This window comes from Bubalus bubalis, chromosome 6 (assembly GCF_019923935.1).
Source record: "Bubalus bubalis isolate 160015118507 breed Murrah chromosome 6, NDDB_SH_1, whole genome shotgun sequence".
Classification (NCBI taxonomy): Eukaryota; Metazoa; Chordata; class Mammalia; order Artiodactyla; family Bovidae; genus Bubalus; species Bubalus bubalis.
The window spans coordinates 29,741,604-29,761,485 of NC_059162.1; the positions used below are offsets into that span (position 1 = coordinate 29,741,604).

Consider the following 19,882-nt stretch of genomic DNA (forward strand, 5'->3'; position numbering starts at 1 on the left):
GGCAACATTATGCTATGCGTGTGCTACATCCAAACTATAAAAGACACCCAGAAAATGCAATAACACTGGGCAGATAAGTTTCCCATATACTATTCTATTCCTGAAGAAGAAACAAAGAAAAATTTGGGTGGACAGGTAGCAATCTCTGCCACAACTGGGGTTATGGTCCCTGTCTCACCAAGGCAAAGTATTTAACTAGAATCTCTGGATCTGTTTCTTGTGTTTTAAAATTTTTACTTGGATTACATTAACTCTAAGGTTTAATATGTTATATTCAGAAAAGTTATTATTCTTATTAAATCATTTAGTTAAAAAGTTCATATAGGATATTCTATAACCTATGAAAAAACCACCAAACTTTGCCTGAAACATAAATGTTCCTTGCTTTCTTCTTTTCTCTCAATCAGACACACCACTTCAATAGCTCATGGCCTGTCTAACTTTACAACAAGGGCTTAGTGAAGAGCTGACTCATTGGAAAAGACCCTGATGCTAGGAAAGATTGAGGGCAGGAGGAGAAGGGGGTGACAGAGCATGAGATGGTTGGATGGCATCACCAATTCAAAGGACATCAGTTTGAGCAAGCTCCAGGAGATAGTGAAGGACAGGGAAGCCTGGCTTGCTGCAGTAAGTAGCAAAGAGTCAGATATGAATTAGCTACTGAAAGCAACAATGGGCTGAGTTGCTCTGTGGCATGTGGGATTTTCCTGGATCAGGGATCGAACCCGTGTCTCCTGCATTAGCAGGCAGATTCCTTACCACTAAGCCACCAAGGAAGCCCTCCATCAACTGTCTTATTGCCATACACCAGCAACTGTTTATACAGCATTTACATTATATAAGGTATTATAAGTACTCTAGAGATGATGCCATTCCTTTCTCCAGGGGATCTTCCTGACCCAGGGATCAAACATGGGTCTCCTGCATTGCAGACAGTGCTGTATTATATATTTGAAAGCTGTTAAAAGAAAAATCTTAAATCAAAGAGAAAAATCTTAAAAACTCATCAAACAAACAAGATGGAGATGATGTGAGGCGATGGAGGTGTTAACCTTAATGTGCTAATCATTTCACAGTATTTATGTGTATCAAATCATATACCTTAAACATACATATGTCACATGTAAACATACATATGTCAATATTATCTCAATATTGGAGAAAAAATATTGAATTACTAAAGGCTATTCTAACCATCTAATTATTACCGTTATTAAATTTGCAAGTGTTCCACAAATTTAAGGTGTTATTAGAATTTTATTGTCATCATTTAAGCACTAATGTAATTACTAGAATGCTTTTATAATCTATTACTAAATTGATCAAAGATGCTAACCTTTTAGGAAAAAAAAAATCCATATATTTCCACACATTACAATATACTCAAAAGAAAAAGTGTTCATTTCTATATAAGAGATCTTTCTTCATTCAGTTTTATTTTTGTTCCCAGGTTTTGCAAATCGTTTTTCAAAACCCAAAGGACCAAGGAACCCACCATCAACTTGGAAAATTTAAAACAGCTTTGGAATATTGCCTGCAAGTGAATCTGTAAATAAAACTAATAGAATACTGCTAGCTAAAATAAGTGTATATTCATAATATCAACCATGAAGATATGGTAATAATGTTCAGATCAGATCAGTCGCTCAGTCATGTCCAACTCTTTGCGACCCCATGAATCGCAGCATGCCAGGCCTCCCTGTCCATCACCAACTCCCAGAGTTCACCCAGACTCACGTCCATCGAGTCAGTGATGCCATCCAGCCATCTCATCCTCTGTCGTCCGCTTCTCCTCCTGCCCCCAATCCCTCTCAGCATCAGAGTCTTTTCCAATGAGTCAACTCTTCGCATGAGGTGGCCAAAGTACTGGAGTTCCAGACCACCTGATCTGCCTCTTGAGAAATTTGTATGCAGGTCAGGAAGCAACAGTTAGAACTGGACATGGAACAACAGACTGGTTCCAAATAGGAAAAGGAGTACGTCAAGGCTGTATATTGTCACCCTGTTTATTTAACTTATATGCAGAGTACATCATGAGAAATGCTGGACTGGAAGAAACACAAGCTGGAATCAAGATTGCTGGGAGAAATATCAATAACCTCAGATATGCAGATGACACCACCCTTATGGCAGAAAGTGAAGAGGAACTCAAAAGCCTCTTGATGAAGGTGAAAGTGGAGAGTGAAAAAGTTGGCTTAAAGCTCAACATTCAGAAAACGAAGATCATGGCATCCGGTCCCACCACTTCATGGGAAATAGATGGGGAAACAGTGGAAACAGTGTCAGACTTTGTTTTTCTGGGCTCCAAAATCACTACAGATGGTGACTGCAGCCATGAAATTAAAAGACGCTTACTCCTTGGAAGGAAAGTTATGACCAACCTAGATAGCATATTCAAAAGCAGAGACATTACTTTGCCAACAAAGGTTCGTCTAGTCAAGGCTATGGTTTTTCCTGTGGTCATGTATGGATGTGAGAGTTGGACTGTGAAGAGGGCTGAGCGCCGAAGAATTGGTGGTTTTGAACTGTGGTGTTGGAGAAGACTCTTGAGAGTCCTTTGGACTGCAAGGAGATCCAACCAGTCCATTCTGAAGGAGATCAGCCCTGGGATTTCTTTGGAAGGAATGATGCTAGCTTTAAAAGAAGACCAATATGCAAATAAGTGTCAGAAGTTTTACATTTCATCTCATCTACATTGGGTTGGAAAGCACAAATAGGAGTTTGTCATTTAAACTTATGTACAGAGAATGCTGTATGACAAAGTTTTAGAATGGACTTATTTTTCCTTTTTAGAAGTTATTTTTATTCTACTTTACCTTTCTACCTAAATATAAAGTTAAAAGATTTGTAAAAATTTGACCTCAATTTGTCTACATTCTCAGATGTTACTATAAAAAGTGTTTTGAAAAATCTTACCTTGTGGTTGCAGTACGAAATTACTGCTTGTGAAAATGATTGATTCTTGGGAGTTATTTCTGCCTAAATGGAGTACACATCCTTTTCCAAGTGTTGTGGGAAACAAAGTAGTGAGAAAAGAAGTTACACCTAAGGAGAATAAAATATATACTTAATGACAATAATCAGCCTTTTGTTTGGATATACCAAATAACAAGATGTTCAGTTTCTGAAAAGCTTTAGCCAAAGTTGTTCAATTACCAAATCTAGAAAAATAATCAACAAAATAGTAGGGTGGGAAGCAGGAAGGAGGTTCAAGAGGGAAGTGACCATGCTTACCTATGGCTGATTCATGTTGATGTAGGGAAGAAACAAACACAATATTGTAAAGCAATTATCCTTCAATAAAAAATAAAGACAAAACGAAACAACAAAGTAGCTGTATAAACATGCTGTTTATACAGTAGCATTTTTTCATTTCAAAGGTCCTGTAAAACATGTACAACTTATATCCAACTAACCAGAGGTACTACTAGTTAAATTTTTTTCTATGTATTTTCTATATATATATAAAATATATATTTTCTATATATATTTGCCTTAAGAAAGTTGATCTTTCAAATCTAATTGTATATAACAACCAAGTTAGTGGGTGATTATTACAAAGGATTCCCCTTGACTAATAATGATTTCACTTTAAAAGTTTATAACTTTATGAAAATGAAATAGACATTTGTTCTTCAATATTGTTCATTAGGAATCCCAATAAAGACACACATTAGATGAAATGTTACCTTTTTATTGTATAGTGTACTGTATACAAGAGGTGCTCAATAAACTTTCTGGTTTTTAAACTAACTTTATAGTGTCCACTGAGCTGAATACTTCATGATACTAGTGGTATCAAACCACAGTGATTTTATCTTGAGTAGCTTATTGTAATCAATTACTTTCAAATATCTTTATCAAGGCGGTAAAATTGTAACGTGACGATCAAATTGTAAATAAATTTCCGATCAAATTGTAAATAAATTTCCGGGCAGAAAACTTGGTGAGTAGTGATGATTTCTGGAGTGTGTTATGGTAGACACACTTCTCAAATTTATGCAGCCGTATATTTACGATTTGCAAAAATCTTAAGAAATTTCAAAACATACTTTTCCATCTAGAATTTTTCCGCAACTGCAGGAACGGATTTAAATAATACACAGACTCTACCTTTCCAGGCACTAGAGGGGCTGTGACTCGATGGAAAGGTGGGCGGCGCTCAGCGGGCTCCCAGGCAATTCTTGCACCTGCCTTGTCGCGCCTGTGCTTGTAACCATAGCAATTACTGCCCAGGAAGAGGTTCAGAAATGTCTGATTTGCAGCTCCATTCTATCTTAAAGCAAAATCGCCCTCATTTGCTATGTTACTACGTTCCCTTTTCCTCTGCATCTCATCGCTTGTCCAGGGTTGTAAAAGGCCGGAGATTCTTTTACCTCACAAAGGTTATGAGAGGAATAGCAAACTGAAAAGTAACTATGGAGACCACCTACTCCGTGTAAAATGACGAAGGGGCACACAGAGACGATAATGGGAACGCGCCTACAGACTTCGAAAGCTATTAACATTGTTTCGGCCGTTAAGGCGGTTGGCGGCAACTCTCCGCCCAGCGGCGGTTGCGTCGCAGCCCGAAGCGTGACTCGGCGCACGCTCTCTTTCTGCTCCTCGGCTCGACAAGCCAGCTACGCGGCGGGGGCGCGGGGAACTACTGCTCCCGTGAGGCTCTGCGCGGCCTTGGGTACTTTACAATAGAGCTCGGTCGGAGGGGCCTGCGGAGAAGCACCGGGAAGTGCCGCTTCCGGCATGTTCAGCTCTGGACGAAGAATGGCCGAGAAGTGGAGGGTGGGGGAGAGACTCCAATGCCCAGCGGGCCGTGCGCGGGCGGCGCTTGCGCGATACGCGGACGGGGGGGCGGTCGGGCCATTTAAATGTGTGTTTGTGGGTGAAATGGCTGCGCAGGTCGGAGCGGTGCGCGTAGTACGGGCGGTGGCGGCGCAGGAGGAGGCGGACAAAGACGGGAAGGAGAAACCCCACGCTGGGGTCTCGCCGCGGGGAGTGAAGCGGCAGCGCCGAGCGAGCAGCGGGGGGTCTCAGGAGAAGCGAGGGCGGCCGAGCCAGGACCCCCCTCTCGCTCCCCCTCACCGGCGGCGTCGCAGCCGCCAACATCCCGGGCCGCTGCCGCCAACGAATGCAGCCCCAACCGTCCCAGGCCCTGTTGAGCCTCTGCTCCTGCCGCCTCCCCCACCACCTTCGCTGGCACCCGCCGGGCCCGCTGTCGCTGCCCCGCTCCCGGCCCCGGGCACCTCGGCCCTCTTCACCTTCTCGCCCCTGACGGTGAGCGCAGCCGGGCCCAAGCATAAGGGCCACAAGGAGCGGCACAAGCACCATCACCACCGCGGCTCTGATGGTGACCCCGGCCCCTGCGCTCCCGGAGAGCTCAAGCACAAGGACAAGCAGGAAAACGGCGAGAGGACAGGAGGGGTGCCTCTCCTCAAGGCCCCCAAGAGAGGTGAGAGCAGCCGAACTGCCCCGAGCTCGGGCTCTATCTGGGTCTCTCTCTGTTTCGATATCCCGCCCCTTTAATCCTGAAAGACGCCTGCCCTCCGCTTACCTCCTGCTGCTCTCCTCCCCTAAGCCCACTGGGGTGGACCCTGGATTTCCAGCCGTCGACACCGTCTGACCTACTTGAAGCTTCTTGCTTGGAGGCCGAGCTGTCAGTTACTAACCCCCTTACCATTTCCCCCTCCCGGAGCCTTTACGTTTGTTTTCAAAATCGCCAGGGTTTCCGCGCCGCGAGATCCTTGGCATGGGATAGTATGTGGGGTATTAAAAACTGTCTGAAGTAAAGGCTTGTCGCTAAAATGTCCCCCCGCCCCGTTTTCCTTGATGGAAAGCTCCACAATATTAACGAGTATGGTTTGGGGCTATTAAGGAGTTTGAATTTTTACCGAGATTAATTAGCTGGACTCACAGGTTGCCTTAGCTTCTGAAAGATGAGATATCAAACACAGTTTATCTTTTTTTCTTTTTTTATGTAGAGGTAAAAATCATTTTTAATTTTCAGGAAAGGGCTTTCTCTCCTCTTCGATCCTGGAAAACAGGACCAGCCGAGCCTCTGAAAAGTGGAAATGTTCAGTAGGCGATAGTAGAGACAAGAATTCCAGTTGCATTTTAATTTACCTGGCACAACAGATTGAGAATGCATTTATTTCCAGTAAACTTACTAAAGTCAAGAATATAATCCAGAAAATGTAGGACTCTACTAAGTGAGTGTGGGTTCTAGAGAAATTAGATTAACAAAAATTGCTGTTTTCCTATTCAAAAGTACCTGTAGCATTTATTTTCCTTCTCTTTGGTGTTGGGGGGGGGGGGGGGAGGATAAGAATTTTGACTATGCCATGTATTTGTACTTTGTCGGTGATTTTATGTAATTTCTTAGCATTATCTTCTGAAGAGTTTAAAATACTTGTGTGTTCTTAGTACTGGGGCAGTTGAACTAGTCTTTTAGTCTCAGGTTGGGTGAGTTTTGGATTTCTTACACATATTTGATCTTAACCTAGGGCTAATTATTTTGTTTTGTGATGGTGCAGTTTGTTGCAAATTATTGCTCAGTAAGTTTTTATTGAATTGAATTAAATTTTTCTTCCTTTGTTGGTATCTAAGTCTTATCCTGAGGAATAGAACTTGTGCCAGATGGACAGGAGTGCCAGTTTCCACCACCAGTATGCAATAATCTTGCTCTGTTTTATTTTTACCTTTATTTTTCACTTTCTCATTTCATGTGTGTATGTATTTTTGTGGGTTTTAATTGTACAGAGCCAGAGGAAATCTTAGAGATCATCCAAATCAAATTTGTATTGTAGAAGAGGGAAAAACCAGGCCTAAAGTAGTAAAGAGACTTTTCTAATCTAGTCACAGTTAATTAGTAACAAGTACCAAAAATTTTTAAAAAATCATTGGCATAATAGGGAGTAGAGCCCAGATCTCCTGAATCCTAGTTCAAGCTTCATCGTCCAGCTGCATGGTGTTGCTTTTTCATAATTGCTATTCATTTTTTCCAGTTCTTTGCTTACCCTTTCCCTGTTCTTTGGCATCAGAGTGGCAGTAGCCAGTTCCATTTAGAATTTCTGACTTCACCTCCTTTTATGGGGGGAAGCAGCAAATGCATGTATAATTCACAGTGTGTGTCTCTGAAAATTGCAGAGGCCGTGTCTAAAAAACAAACAAAAACAAACCTTTAACCCAGTGCTGCCTCCCAGAACTTTTTTCCAGTGATAAAAATGTTTTCCATAAATGTGTTACCCAGTGTGGTAGCCATTAGTATGTGGCCCTTCAGACAAATCTTGAAGCCTTGGCTCGTGTAACTGAGGAACTGAATTTTTAATTTTATTTCATTCTAATTATTTTTTAATTAAATAGTTCCTTTCAGCTAGTGGCTACCACATTGTACAGTGCAGCTCCAAGCATTTGTGGTTTGCCAGTGTGTGAAGGAAAAGTGGGTTATAGTGAGGTCATTTAAACATTTTAACTTTTTAAAAAATTGAGATATAACTGATCTATAACATTATATTATTTTTAAGTATACAAAGTAATGATTCAGTATTTGTGTACATTGCAAAATGATCACCACAATAACTAGTTTAAACAATTTGACTTTTGAATGAGACTTTGTTATGTATTCTGGAGGGAAAGGTTCCCTGGTCAGATACATTGAGGGAAAAAACAATACAGTAGCCTTCTAGATACATGACACACACTGACATTTTAAAAGTTCTGAGAATCTTGCAGAAAATAAACTGGTTTAACCTTTGTTTAATCCAGGCTTTTGCACAACACTTTGATGGATACCTTTTGTTTTCCCACTGAATATCTTTATACTTGGTATAGTGATATGCTGGAGGCATGCCTCTGGAATCAATCTTGAGTGTAAATCATGGCTCCACCACTTACTGTGTGACTATGGACAAATTATCTTAAGCTACCTCAGTTTCAGTTTTCTTATCTGTAAAATAAGGTTGAGGTATTTCTTCTGTAACCCACTCCAGTGTTCTTGCCTGGAGAATCCCAGGGCCGGGGGAGCCTGGTGGGCTGCCGTCTGTGGGGTCGCACAGAGGTGGACATGACTGAAGCGATTTAGCATAGCATATTTCTTTTGTAAGATTGTTTGTAGCTTAAGTGAGACACTATGTGGAAAGCGCTTAAAACAATGTCTGGCTGTTATTAGGTACTGTTAAAGCTGCTTTTTGTTATTTTGTCACGCTTGGTCCTTGAAACAACTCTAAGGTTAATAAGGAGAGTTGCTCAACCCTTGTTATTTATAGAACTATATCTTCCCTTATCCTCAGATTTTCGGGAACTCTTTTTAACTTATTTTGAGATAATTATATATTCACAGGAAATGGCAAAAATAATACAGGGAGGTCTTTACCCTACACTAGTTTCCTCCAGAGGTTACATCTTACATAACTATTATATAATATCAACACCAGAAAAACTAACATTGTTACAGTGGTGTGCCTATAATTTTGTGCTGTTTTAACAGTTGTAGATTAGTTTACCACCACTGCAGTCAAGGTACAGGACTATTCCGTCACCACAGAAATCTCCCTTGTGCTCTGTCTTTGTAATACTAGAACTTACTGTGTCTCCTCACCTTCCCCAATCCCTGGAAACCACTAATTTGTTCTCCGTGTCTATAATTTTGTCATTCTGAGAATGTTACATAAATGGAATATATAGTGTGCAGTCTTTCGAGATTTTTTTTCCACCCAGCATGTCCTTGAGATCTGTTCAAGTGGTATGTATCAATAGCTCACTTATTTTCATTGCTGAGTAGTGTTCTATGTTGTGGATATCCACAGCTTAACTAGTGACTTGTGGAAGGACATTTTGGTTGTTTCCAGTTTGGCCATTTTGAACAAGGCTTCTGTGAACTTCATGTTCAAGTTTTTGTGTAAACGTGAATTTTTATTTCTCTGTGAATGTAGTTGCTGGCAAATGTATGTTTAGGTTTTGTTTTTCGAAGATACGGCCAAACAATTTCCTGAAATATCTGTACCATTTTACATTCCCACCAGCAATGTATGAGAGATCTATTTTCTCTACATCCTTGCCAGTATATGGTATTGTTACTATTTTTATTTTACTGTTTTAGTATGTGTAATGATACCTCATCATGGACTGAATTTGAATCTCTCCAATGGCTGGTGATACTTAACATCTTTCCATGCCATCATTTGCTGTCCATATAGTCTCATCAGTAAAATGTGTCTTTATGTCTTCTTCCCATTTTCTAATTTATTATTATTTTTTGGCTTTTTTATTATTGAGTTTTGAGAATTCTTCATGTATTACAGATTTGTATATACTTTATCAGAATAATGGTTTGCAAATATTTTCTCCCACTCTGTTATTTGTCTTTGCGTCCTCTTAACAGTGTCTTTCAGAGAGCAGATATTTTTATTTCAGTAAATGTATTGATTTTCTTTTATGGATTATGCTTTTGGTGTCACGTCTAAGGTCCCAAGACCTCAGTCCCAAAGATTTTCTTCTACTGTTTTTCCAAAAGTTTTTTTTAATGTCAACTTTTACATTTGAATCTCTGATCCATTTGTGTAAATTTTGTATAATATGTGTGGTTTAGGTCGAGGTTCATTTTTTTTGGCCTATGGTATCTAATTGCTCCATCACCTTTTGGTGAAAAGACTGTGCTTCCTTCATTGAATTACTTCTGTACCTTTGTCAAAAATCAATTCCACTGCTTATTTTTGTACAACCTATGAGCTGAGAATGTTTTTACATATTAATTGGCTGGGAAAAATATATGACATGTGAAAATCATATGAAATTCAAGTTCAGTGTCTAGAAATAAAATCTTATTGGAACAGCACTCTTCTCATTCAGATGTATTGTATACATTCAGAGTTTTTGCACTGTGGTAGTATAGGCAATAGTTGGGACAGACAGTATGACCTGCAAACTTACTTTCTGGCTCTTTGTAGAAGTTTGCTGATCTCTGAAGGCCATTCAGCTAAGAGACACGTTTCTACATACCAGCCAAACAGTACTCAATCCAAATTCGTGTATGAGTTAATTATGAATTTTGACTCAGACATTTGGAGTTGTTCAGGCTTCCCAGGTGGCCCTAGTGTAAAGAATCTTTGTAATGCAGGAGGCACAAGGTTCAGTCCTTAGGTTGGGAAGATCCCTTGAAGAAGGAAGTGGCAACCCACTCCAGTATTCTTGCCTGCAGAATCCCCATGGACAGAGGAGCCTGAGCGGGCTACAGTCCATGGGGTCGCAAAGAGACACGACTGAAAGACTAAGCACAGCCCAGCATAGCACATATAGAGAACTGAGATAAATAGATAATCTCATTTATCAGAGCAATACCTTCAGGGACTGATATATTTCTTTACTTACCTAGAGAGAGAAGAAGCCTTTAAGGACATATTTACATAACCTTAATAATGTTATTTTTGTGATTATGCAGAATTATCATGTAGTGGGCACTCAGTAAAATATTGTTTGACTGTGTGATGCTCCATTTATTGGAGGTTCTTCCAGGCCATCTCAGGTCTGTTGACTGTAGTTAGATAATTTTAATTTTATCATCTAGGGAGAATAGATCTAGGGAGAATAGGGAGAGAGAAGGCAGAAAGAGGAATTTTGGGGTCAGACAGGTAAGAGTTTAAATTTATTTTGTCACCTGTTCCAGTTGTGACTTAAGTAACATGGGCTTCCCAGGTGGCACAGGAAACGCAGGAGAGGTAGGTTTGATCCCTGGGTGGGGAAGATCCCTGAAGAAGAAAATGGCACCCCATTTCAGTATTCTGGCCTGGAAAATTCCATGCACAGAGGAGCCTGGCAGCTACAGTCCATGGGGTCACAGAGTCACACACGACTGAGCATACACACATGCAGAAGTAACGTATCTTGTTTCAAGCTGTTTTCTTCTCTGTAAAAAGAATTTATATATCTCCTTCACTGGTTTGGAGATTGAAATAAACACACATGATCCCTAGCAGACACTTAATAATAGTTTTTTTCCCTCTTTCAGAGATATCTCCCCCTTTTATGTGATTCTCTGTGGCCCACCACTAGCTCTAGTTTTGATATCCCAGAATTATTACCGGTTATTTCAAAGAATGTTATAAAATATTGTGAAAGTGATAAAGGTGTTGAGAGGACTTACTGTGTGTCAGATACTGTAATGAGGGCTTTATATTCATTGTCTCATTTAATTCTTACATAACTCTGAAATAGATACTAGTATTAATAATGTTTTACCTGGTAAAATTAAAAGTTTAAGGAAATTTATAAGCTTTCCCAGAGGTGTTATGTATCGAGTATTTGTCATGTTTTGGAACTGTTCTAAATACTTTATATGCTTTGTTTCATTTACTCTGCACACTGATTTTATGAGGAGATACTGTACTTCCTCCTATTTTACCAGTGAGAAACAGGGTATTAATACAAAGAAATTAACTTGCAAAGGTAATACTGCTAGGAAGTGTTCGGACAGGGATTCAAATCTAGCCAATCACTTTTAAACACCATAATTAGAGGGGTTGTGGGTAAAACAAGGCAGTGTTATTAAGTGCTCAGTGATTACTAACATGATGGCCTTCCAAATCTGCAGTTTTTTGTTTTTCCTTTTGAGTCAGGTTTTTATATGGAGCTGGAAGAACTTTTAAGACCAAAGAGTATTTATTAGAGAAAGTTAGCCTTTATTTATTATGATTCACTTCAGTTCAGTCGCTCAGTCGTGTCCGACTCTTTGTGACCCCATGAATCGCAGCACACCTTAAAAAAATTATAATTGTTTTGCTTTTGCTTATCCACCATGATTTTTAGAAATTGAGGATATTACCTATTTTTCAGTTCTAAGCTATAATTCAAGCATAAGAACGGTGTTGATGAATTTAAATTTTGTAATGTGAAAAGGTAATTTTTTTTGCATTCATGAAGGCTTTCAATAGTGATGTTAAATGGTACTATTTAATAATTGATAATATATTAATAGTATTAGCATACATAAGGATTTTATGGATAGTGTCATGTATTAATCTATAGTTATAATGCCCTTTTTAAAAAGACAGCCAGCATTTTATCTCTCAAATGTATATCTTCCTCTGTAGCATTACATACTTCTCTTTAATCTGATGACAATAAATAATAACTTTTCCACTGTAGGGAAATACACTTGAATACGTTCTCTGGAAAACTAAAAACTCTCTACTAGAAATGGAAGGATTGTGAAGACTTTAGACATTGCCCTTTTTAAAAAACTGATATGTAATCGACATATAACATTGTGTAAGTTTAGGGTATACAGCATTGATTTGATATATTTATTGCAAAGACATTGACTTTTAAATAACATTTTTAATGCAAGGCAAGATAACTTTGGTATCATTCTCTAAAAGCAACAGTGACTAACTTCCTGCAATAACCTTTAACAATTTTGTGTATGTATGCTATTCTTAATTAGTTGCTGTCACAATAATACAAAAATAAATTTTATTCATGAAAATTCATAGTATGATACAGGTAGTCTCAAATTTTTCTATAAATGCAGGCTTTCTTTATCTGAACCTTAGATAAGAATCAAAATTTGAAAAATAGGATTAGTGAGGAAATTGACATTTATTTCATATTTTAAACTTTTATGTTTGAAATATGAGATTGCAATCAATTTAAGGCCCTTTTCATCTCCTTGTGCAGTGGTTTTTTTTGAGTTGGACTGTGTTGGACTACTTGAATGGTTCTCATATAAATGAGTAGAGACTTGACCATCATAGAAATACCATTGGTAAGCTGGTAGTATAGAAAATGTGTTACAATCAAGGCAGCTTCTTCTTGGTGTTAATTTCAGTGGCAGATCTAGGTCACAATTCATCTTGTGCATACCAAATGCCTCCTCTGAAGCTTAAAATAACAAGACCTATTCAGAGGTATTTTTTCTTTTTATTTTTTTCCTGTGAAATTGCCAAAACATTAAGCAGAGGATAATTAGATGACTATTTTAAAATTGGTCTAACCTTTATATTTAATGGCATTAACATTTGGTTGCTTGGGAGGATTGCCCAAATTACTGATTTGATATATGAGAAAAGTATTAGATTAATTTTATTTGGTAAAAAATATAAATTACTAAGTATTATAAGAATTCTCCAAGATTTAGTTATATATAAAAGATGGCCTTTCCTTTTGCAACTTTAAACAATCTAATTACATTATATTTTGATATATGATTTCAGTTTACTCGTAAGTGATGGTTGCAAATGAAAGGTTTTATTTTTGTTAAATTTTTATTTTAATTTTTATTTCTGTTAAACAGACTGAAAGTCATTTGGTATCTGTATATTTCAAAGTCTGACTTGTACATTTAAATATTTTCTTTAGAAAGTTTTTATAACTATTGTAATATCTGATGATTTGGAATGATTTTGTATTAAGTAGTGTGATTTGTCATACATTTACATATTATAACAAGTAAATTCTTTACTGTAAAAGCTATTGAACTTGTTCTTCCTAGATCTAGTAGTAGGATTAATTGGAGTATCAGTCTTAACATTGAATTACTGTATCACATCAGAAATACAGTTTTTGGATGGATAAATTCTATACAATAAATACCACTCCAAGCTTGAAAGATGGTCAGTACCATACCTGTTATTTAGTCTGGAATATTTCTTTCAGGACTGATTGACTAATTGACTCAATATTTCTTTCAGTATTATTTGCCAACTAGTAAATACAGATGCTGTTTTATTTTGGGTTTTATCAACCTGTGATAATCCTTTAAAACTTAAAAGTACTTTTTCAAATTATAAAAGTAATGTACATTTATTGTAGAAATTAGAAAATAAGGATAAGCCAAAAAGAAGAAAGATAGATATTTATAATCCTACCAGCCTAGATAACTGCCATTATTACCTTGGTGTTTATTTCTCAGATATTTTTTTGTGTTGTACATATACAGAATATATATAGATTGGTCATACTTTTTTCTCTTTAGGTCTTTTGCTTCTCTCTAGAATATTTTTCCTTAGAAAATATGCCTAGCTTGTCTTATTACTTAGGGCTCAGCCTAAATGTCACCTTCCAAAGAGAGCTTCCATAGCATCTAGAGTAGCATACTGTTAATTTTCTAGTCCAACTAGACTGTAAGGTCTAGGAGAGTAGGGAGGGATAAGATCTGTTTCAGTTAACGCTGTAACTCTAGTGCTTAGAAGGGTTTCTGGCATATAGTGGGTACTTAATAAATGTTTGAATGAATATTTATAAAAATAAGATCAGATTATACATACATTAGATGCTCTGGAAAGAAAGGTAAGATGTGTATTGCTTACAGTCTAGAGGAAAGGTGGACAATTAATATGGTAAGTTCTATATAATAGAGGAAGTGCAGTATTAAGGCATTACATAGTAGAAGGTGTCCAGATTGGGTGGGGACGAGTTGTTAGAGAACGCTTTCTGGAAGCATGACAATGTAAGCATTTCATAACCTTGTAATTTGTCAGTTCTGTTTGTCTATAATATAATTTATAATGGTTGGGTAGTATTTTATCCAGAGTTTAATGTAAATACCAGAGTTTAAATACCAGAGTTTGTATGTAAATACCAGAGTTTAATCCATATCCTGTTGTTAGTCATTTAGGGGATTCCCTAAATAACACTGTCATCCATATCTTATATGTCTTTTCTTAGTTATTGTTTTCTTATTTTCTTGAGTAATTTTTACTTGGGGTGGAGTTTATGAGACCAAGAATTATAAATATTTTCAGGGCTTTGTACATACTCATTTTGGGGATACTGAATTGCCCTCCATGTTGTACCAGTTTAAATTTCTAGTAACAATATATAAGACTGCCACCCCCCAAAATTGCCAATTTGTTAGGCAAAATGATGATGTTACAGCTTAATTTGTTCTTGTTTGCTTCGCCTGTATGTATCATACTAGTTTTATAGACAAACAGCAAATTATGGCAAGCTTTAATTTAGATTTTACAGTTCCTGAGTAGATACTCCATACAGCATGGTATATGTGAAATTATTCAGATATTTATCTTTAGTTATCTTTAGTTTTGATTATAAATCATATTAGGCTATATGCTTACCTTTGCATTATTTAGCAAAGTCTTCAATCCAGAATATTTTTATATTTTAAGATCTTTGTCTCATTTTATAAACATGTAAATTATAATGACAAATTCGGGAGAAACTGAAAACAGGCTATTTAATTTCAGATTGCATACCTTAAGAAGCTTGTATGTTGACACTAGGCCTAGTAACTAACTTCTTTTTAATTATTGTGGCCAGAAACACCAGATGAAAATGGTAAAACCCAGAGAGCTGATGATTTTGTCTTGAAGAAAATAAAGAAGAAAAAGAAAAAGAAACACCGAGAAGATATGCGAGGAAGACGCCTTAAAATGTACAATAAGGAAGTACAAACCATCTGTGCTGGCCTGACCCGCATCAGTAAGGAAATCCTCACCCAAGGACAAATAAATAGCACTTCAGGAGTTAATAAGGAGTCCTTCAGGTATCTGAAAGATGAACAGCTGTGTCGATTAAATTTGGGCATGCAAGAATATCGGGTACCCCAAGGAGTACAAACACCTTTTATGACTCACCAGGAACATTCTATTCGTAGAAATTTCTTAAAAACAGGTACTAAATTTAGCAACTTTATTCATGAGGAACACCAGTCCAATGGTGGTGCTCTTGTCCTTCACGCTTACATGGATGAACTCTCATTTTTGTCTCCAATGGAGATGGAGAGATTTTCTGAGGAGTTTCTTGCTTTGACATTCAGTGAAAACGAGAAAAATGCTGCTTACTATGCTTTAGCAATAGTGCATGGAGCGGCTGCTTATCTCCCAGACTTCTTGGACTACTTTGCTTTTAATTTCCCCAACACTCCAGTGAAAATGGAAATTCTGGGCAAGAAAGATATTGAAACAACCACCATTTCAAATTTTCACACTCAGGTAAGGTAAAAATCATTGTTAAATTATTTAGTAAATACAGGTTACAGTACCTCAGAAGTATTAACTTCATTCTGTTTTATAACACGTAGCGGCACACTTTTGATTAAAATTCATGGTGGTAAAGGTGGTTCAGATTGTTTATAATTCTAATTAAAAAATCTTAACTGCTGAAATTCTTTGGGGTGTGGCTTGTTATTTGCTTGGTCTAAGAAATGCTTTATACCTGTTTTACATCATTTTTTGTGGAACAAATTTTTATGGGAAACCAGCTTGAAAACCAACCCAGTTTTTTGTAAATTCGTAATATTAGTGTGGATGATGTGATTTAGATCTGGTAGCCTCAGGGTGACTAGTTAAGACTTACCTTTTATGTCATGATAAAACACATGAAGGCCTTGGCCTACTTGTCAGGTTTTTGCTGTTTTTGTTTCTCTTCTTTCAGTAACTTGTTGGCAGTCTACCCCAGAAACATACCCCATTTAATGTGACTTGGAAGTGTCACTAGGAAGACCGCCATAGCCTCTGCTCCTTCTGCCTATGCATTATAGTAGGTAAAGACATTTTCTGAAGCCTTGCTTGGGCAGCTAGGCTTAAGTCAGCAGGGAAACCTCTCCTTCCTAACTAGTGGTTTTTAACCAAACATTTTTTCAGTGAAGTTATTTTAGGGCATAAAAAGAAGTTGATAATGTGTCCTAGTTTTTTTCTTGCTTGCTTTTTTCATAAGGATTCTAAACATGAATGGTCAGCTATAATTTGTATTATAGATATAAATTCTACACTAGTTTAGTGGAGACTTTGACTTTTTAGAGATTTATGATTATATAACCTGTTTTTTCAGGTTATCTAATAATTTGCTGCCATTCTTTTCCTTAAGGTTTTTTTTTTAAGTAAATAGATTTGCATCACAAGACTCTCAGCCACCTGCATTATAGTGGTTTCAAGCCACTTAGATTTATATGAAACCTTCTCTGACTTGAATCTTTTTAGTGATTCTTACCATCCTTGCCTCCAATGAGGGGAGTATCCAGTTTAGATTTATGAGCTTCAGAATTTCTCTAATTGAAGTTCTCTCTACAGTAGAGAGAGCAGGAGCAGCCAATCTGGAGAGGTCGCAAGATGGGGCTGCCCAAGATGTTGGAACACGATGTGCAATAAAGGGCTTCGTCTTGGATTTTGGCCTTATTACCACAATCAGGTACCGAAGTGCTGACTTTTGTAGTAGATTTTCTTTTTTCTTTTAATTTTTTTTTTTTAAAAGGAGTTTTGCCCTTTGAAGGTTAAGGAATCCTATTTTTATAAATATTGGAAAAGGGACTGAAAATAATTCTCTTAAATATAGTTCTTAATCCTCCTAAGTCCCTATTTAACAAAGAAGGATATTGCTGAGAGCAGAATTATTGTTCTCTATCAATTTTTTCATTTAGAAAAATGCAGCAAATTTTCTATTCTAATTGATAGACCAGCAGACATATCTGAGAAATAAGCCAGAAACCTGGGGGTTGGGGGGAATATCTTGGTTTTCTAATGGTGATTTTTTTAATTTCATATTAGCTAGTCTCTAGTGGATCAAGCTTATATGTCAATAGACAGTACCCAGTCTAAATAATTAATAGAATAAAATATCTCTAAATATTCCCTGCTGATTTTTGTCCTCCAACTAATTTTTTTTAATGGAGCTGAAATTTAAATGACTGTACCAACAACTTACCTTGAGATTTGCTTTGAGATTTATAAAGTAGCCACTTTTTAAGAACATAACAAATAGTATTCATCATTTCAACCACCTAAGGATATTGAGGGCTGTTAAGTAAGTCTTGTGTTCCAGTGATCCTGGCACTTAATTTTATTTATGAATTTCAGTCATTGGAGGGACATGAGGTATGGGTATGGGAGATTATCATAGCCCGTCAAACTATGAATTTGCAGCTAAAATTTTTGGTAGTTGGGATGGAACCTCACATAGTAGTTCAGATTTGTTTAGCACTTTGGGGTTTATAGCAGCGCTTTCATGTTCATATCTTACTATTTGAAATAATCTGTCGGGGGGTAGGTAAGCAGTTTTATCTATTTTTCATTGAAGAAACTGAGGCTTGGAGATGTTCATTGTTGTAATAAGGTCATGTAGCTAGTTAAGTAGAAATACTGGTCAGGGGATTTCCTGGTGGCCAAGTGGTTAGGACTTGGTGCTTTCACTGCTGAGGGCCCATGTTCAATCTCTGGCTAGGGAACGAAGATCCCATAAGCCATGCAACATGCCTGCCTCTCCCCTCCAGAAAGAAACAGTGTGCAAACCTAAGCCACGGGAACGACAGATGCATTGTTTTACCAATTCTCCTTCCCTCACTGATGAAACTAGTGCTTTTATTTGTCTAAATATTGTGGTTAGTGAAATTAAAATATCTCACTTTAATACAGTGTTCAGAAAGCTATTGTAATGTTTTTCAAAATACTCTTAGATTGTTGGGAATTAAGTGAATACCTTATGAATTCTGTGTTTTGTTAAGCCTTATGAATTTCTGTTAAAAATAAAGCGAAGTAAATTTTTTATTACCTTAGAGATACAGTTAATGGAAGTTATAGTTTAAATATGTAGCCATGATAATTATTCATGACTATATTTCAAGACAGTTTATTCAGCAAACTGTTGTTGAGAACTTACCACGTACTGCACAGTCTGTTCTTAAAAGGACTAAGTGATGAGCTCAATCCTAGTGGAAGAGATGAATAAACTAGCAATTATAATACAGTTTTGAGGATTAGAATAGAGGTAATGCATAGGCAAAACCCTGTAATAGAGGGAGCACAGTTTGTGGTGTTACCTGACTCAGACTTAAAGTGATTAGAAAAGGCATTTAAAGCATGTGATGCTTGAATAGAGTCTTGAAAGAAGATTACTTAGCGTAATAAGGTCATCTTAAACATAGTGAATAATGAATAACAGCCTGTGCAAACATATGGAGGCATTAGAGAATGGGGCGCTTTCAGGAAGCTGCAAATAGCTTGACATGCATAGTAAGAGTACATGCTGACTGTTAAGGGCAGTTAACACTGGAGAGAGAGACAGAAATCAAAGTTGTGAAGAGCTTCGTACGATGTGCTTAAAAAAAGTACTTTTTGCCGAAGGAAATGGGGAATCATTGGTGAGTTTTAATAGCAGAGTGCTATCAAGGTATGTTTGCAAAGATTGCACTGTATTGTGAAGGGTGAAATAGAGGAAAATGAGAGTGAGAGCGAGAAGACTGGTTGGATTACTATGGTAACTAGATTGGAAATGATCCATGTCCAAACTGATATTGACATTAGAGAGGAAGAAATGAAATTTGAGAAATAATTAGAAGATGGGATTAATTGCACTTGGTGAGGGAGAAGAATGGAGTATTAAAATGCGGTTTGGACAAATGAACGGACTGTGGTGACAAAGTCAATACAGGACTGAAAAAGTTGGTTTCTAGGTGTTGAGTTGAATTTGAGATATTTTATGTTGAAGTACTTGTGAGGACAAACAGAAATTTCTCTCTGTTAGATAGTAAGATATATGGATCTTAGATGGGGAGACATATCTAGACCTAAGATACAGAAGTTGGACCATTAGCATATATAGATGATCCAGGGACAGCATTAGAAATGGAAGAGATGAAGCTGTGAATGGAATTCTTTGATGCACCAACATGTATTAGGAACACGGGAAGAATTCAAAAAGAAAGAAAGGTAGAAGGAAGGTTACAGTACAACTTTTCTAGGTTTTAAGAATTGATGAAGGGCTTAAATATCACATCCATATTAGGAGTCAAGTAAGATAAGGACAGAAAAGTGTTAGGTTGCTTAATTAGGAATTTAATTGGAAATATTATTTAGACCAGTGCTTTGCAAACAATGGCCATTTAAATATTGTAAATTATGCTTTTTTTTTAAAGAAGCTTGGTACTTGCTCTGTGAATAAA

General features: G+C 37.3%; 2 protein-coding genes and 1 long non-coding RNA gene across 7 annotated transcripts in view; 2 read left to right on the forward strand and 1 right to left on the reverse strand.

Moving 5' to 3' along the window:
- PTPN22 (protein tyrosine phosphatase non-receptor type 22) overlaps positions 1–1,749 on the forward strand; it is a 57,841-nt gene extending 56,092 nt beyond the window's left edge. For all 3 annotated transcript variants that reach the window (XM_006064827.3, XM_025289422.2, XM_025289423.2), the window contains one exon: positions 1,451–1,749. In XM_006064827.3, the coding sequence (XP_006064889.1) occupies positions 1,451–1,515 (65 nt within the window). In that variant the 3' untranslated portion in view covers positions 1,516–1,749. The remainder of the gene's footprint in view (positions 1–1,450) is intronic.
- Positions 1–5,707, reverse strand: part of LOC123334014 — a 96,172-nt gene extending 90,465 nt beyond the window's left edge. For both annotated transcript variants that reach the window (XR_006551726.1, XR_006551725.1), the window contains exons 1-2: positions 5,552–5,707; positions 2,917–3,045 (exon numbers count right to left, since the gene is read on the reverse strand). This is a non-coding gene — a long non-coding RNA (uncharacterized LOC123334014). The remainder of the gene's footprint in view (positions 1–2,916; positions 3,046–5,551) is intronic.
- RSBN1 (round spermatid basic protein 1) overlaps positions 4,692–19,882 on the forward strand; it is a 43,220-nt gene continuing 28,029 nt past the window's right edge. Inside the window, exons 1-2 of one of the 2 annotated variants that reach the window (XM_044944532.1) lie at positions 4,692–5,449; positions 15,268–15,941. In XM_044944532.1, the coding sequence (XP_044800467.1) occupies positions 4,744–5,449; positions 15,268–15,941 (1,380 nt within the window). In that variant the 5' untranslated portion in view covers positions 4,692–4,743. The remainder of the gene's footprint in view (positions 5,450–15,267; positions 15,942–19,882) is intronic. The other variant, XM_006064832.3, reaches the window with a different exon arrangement.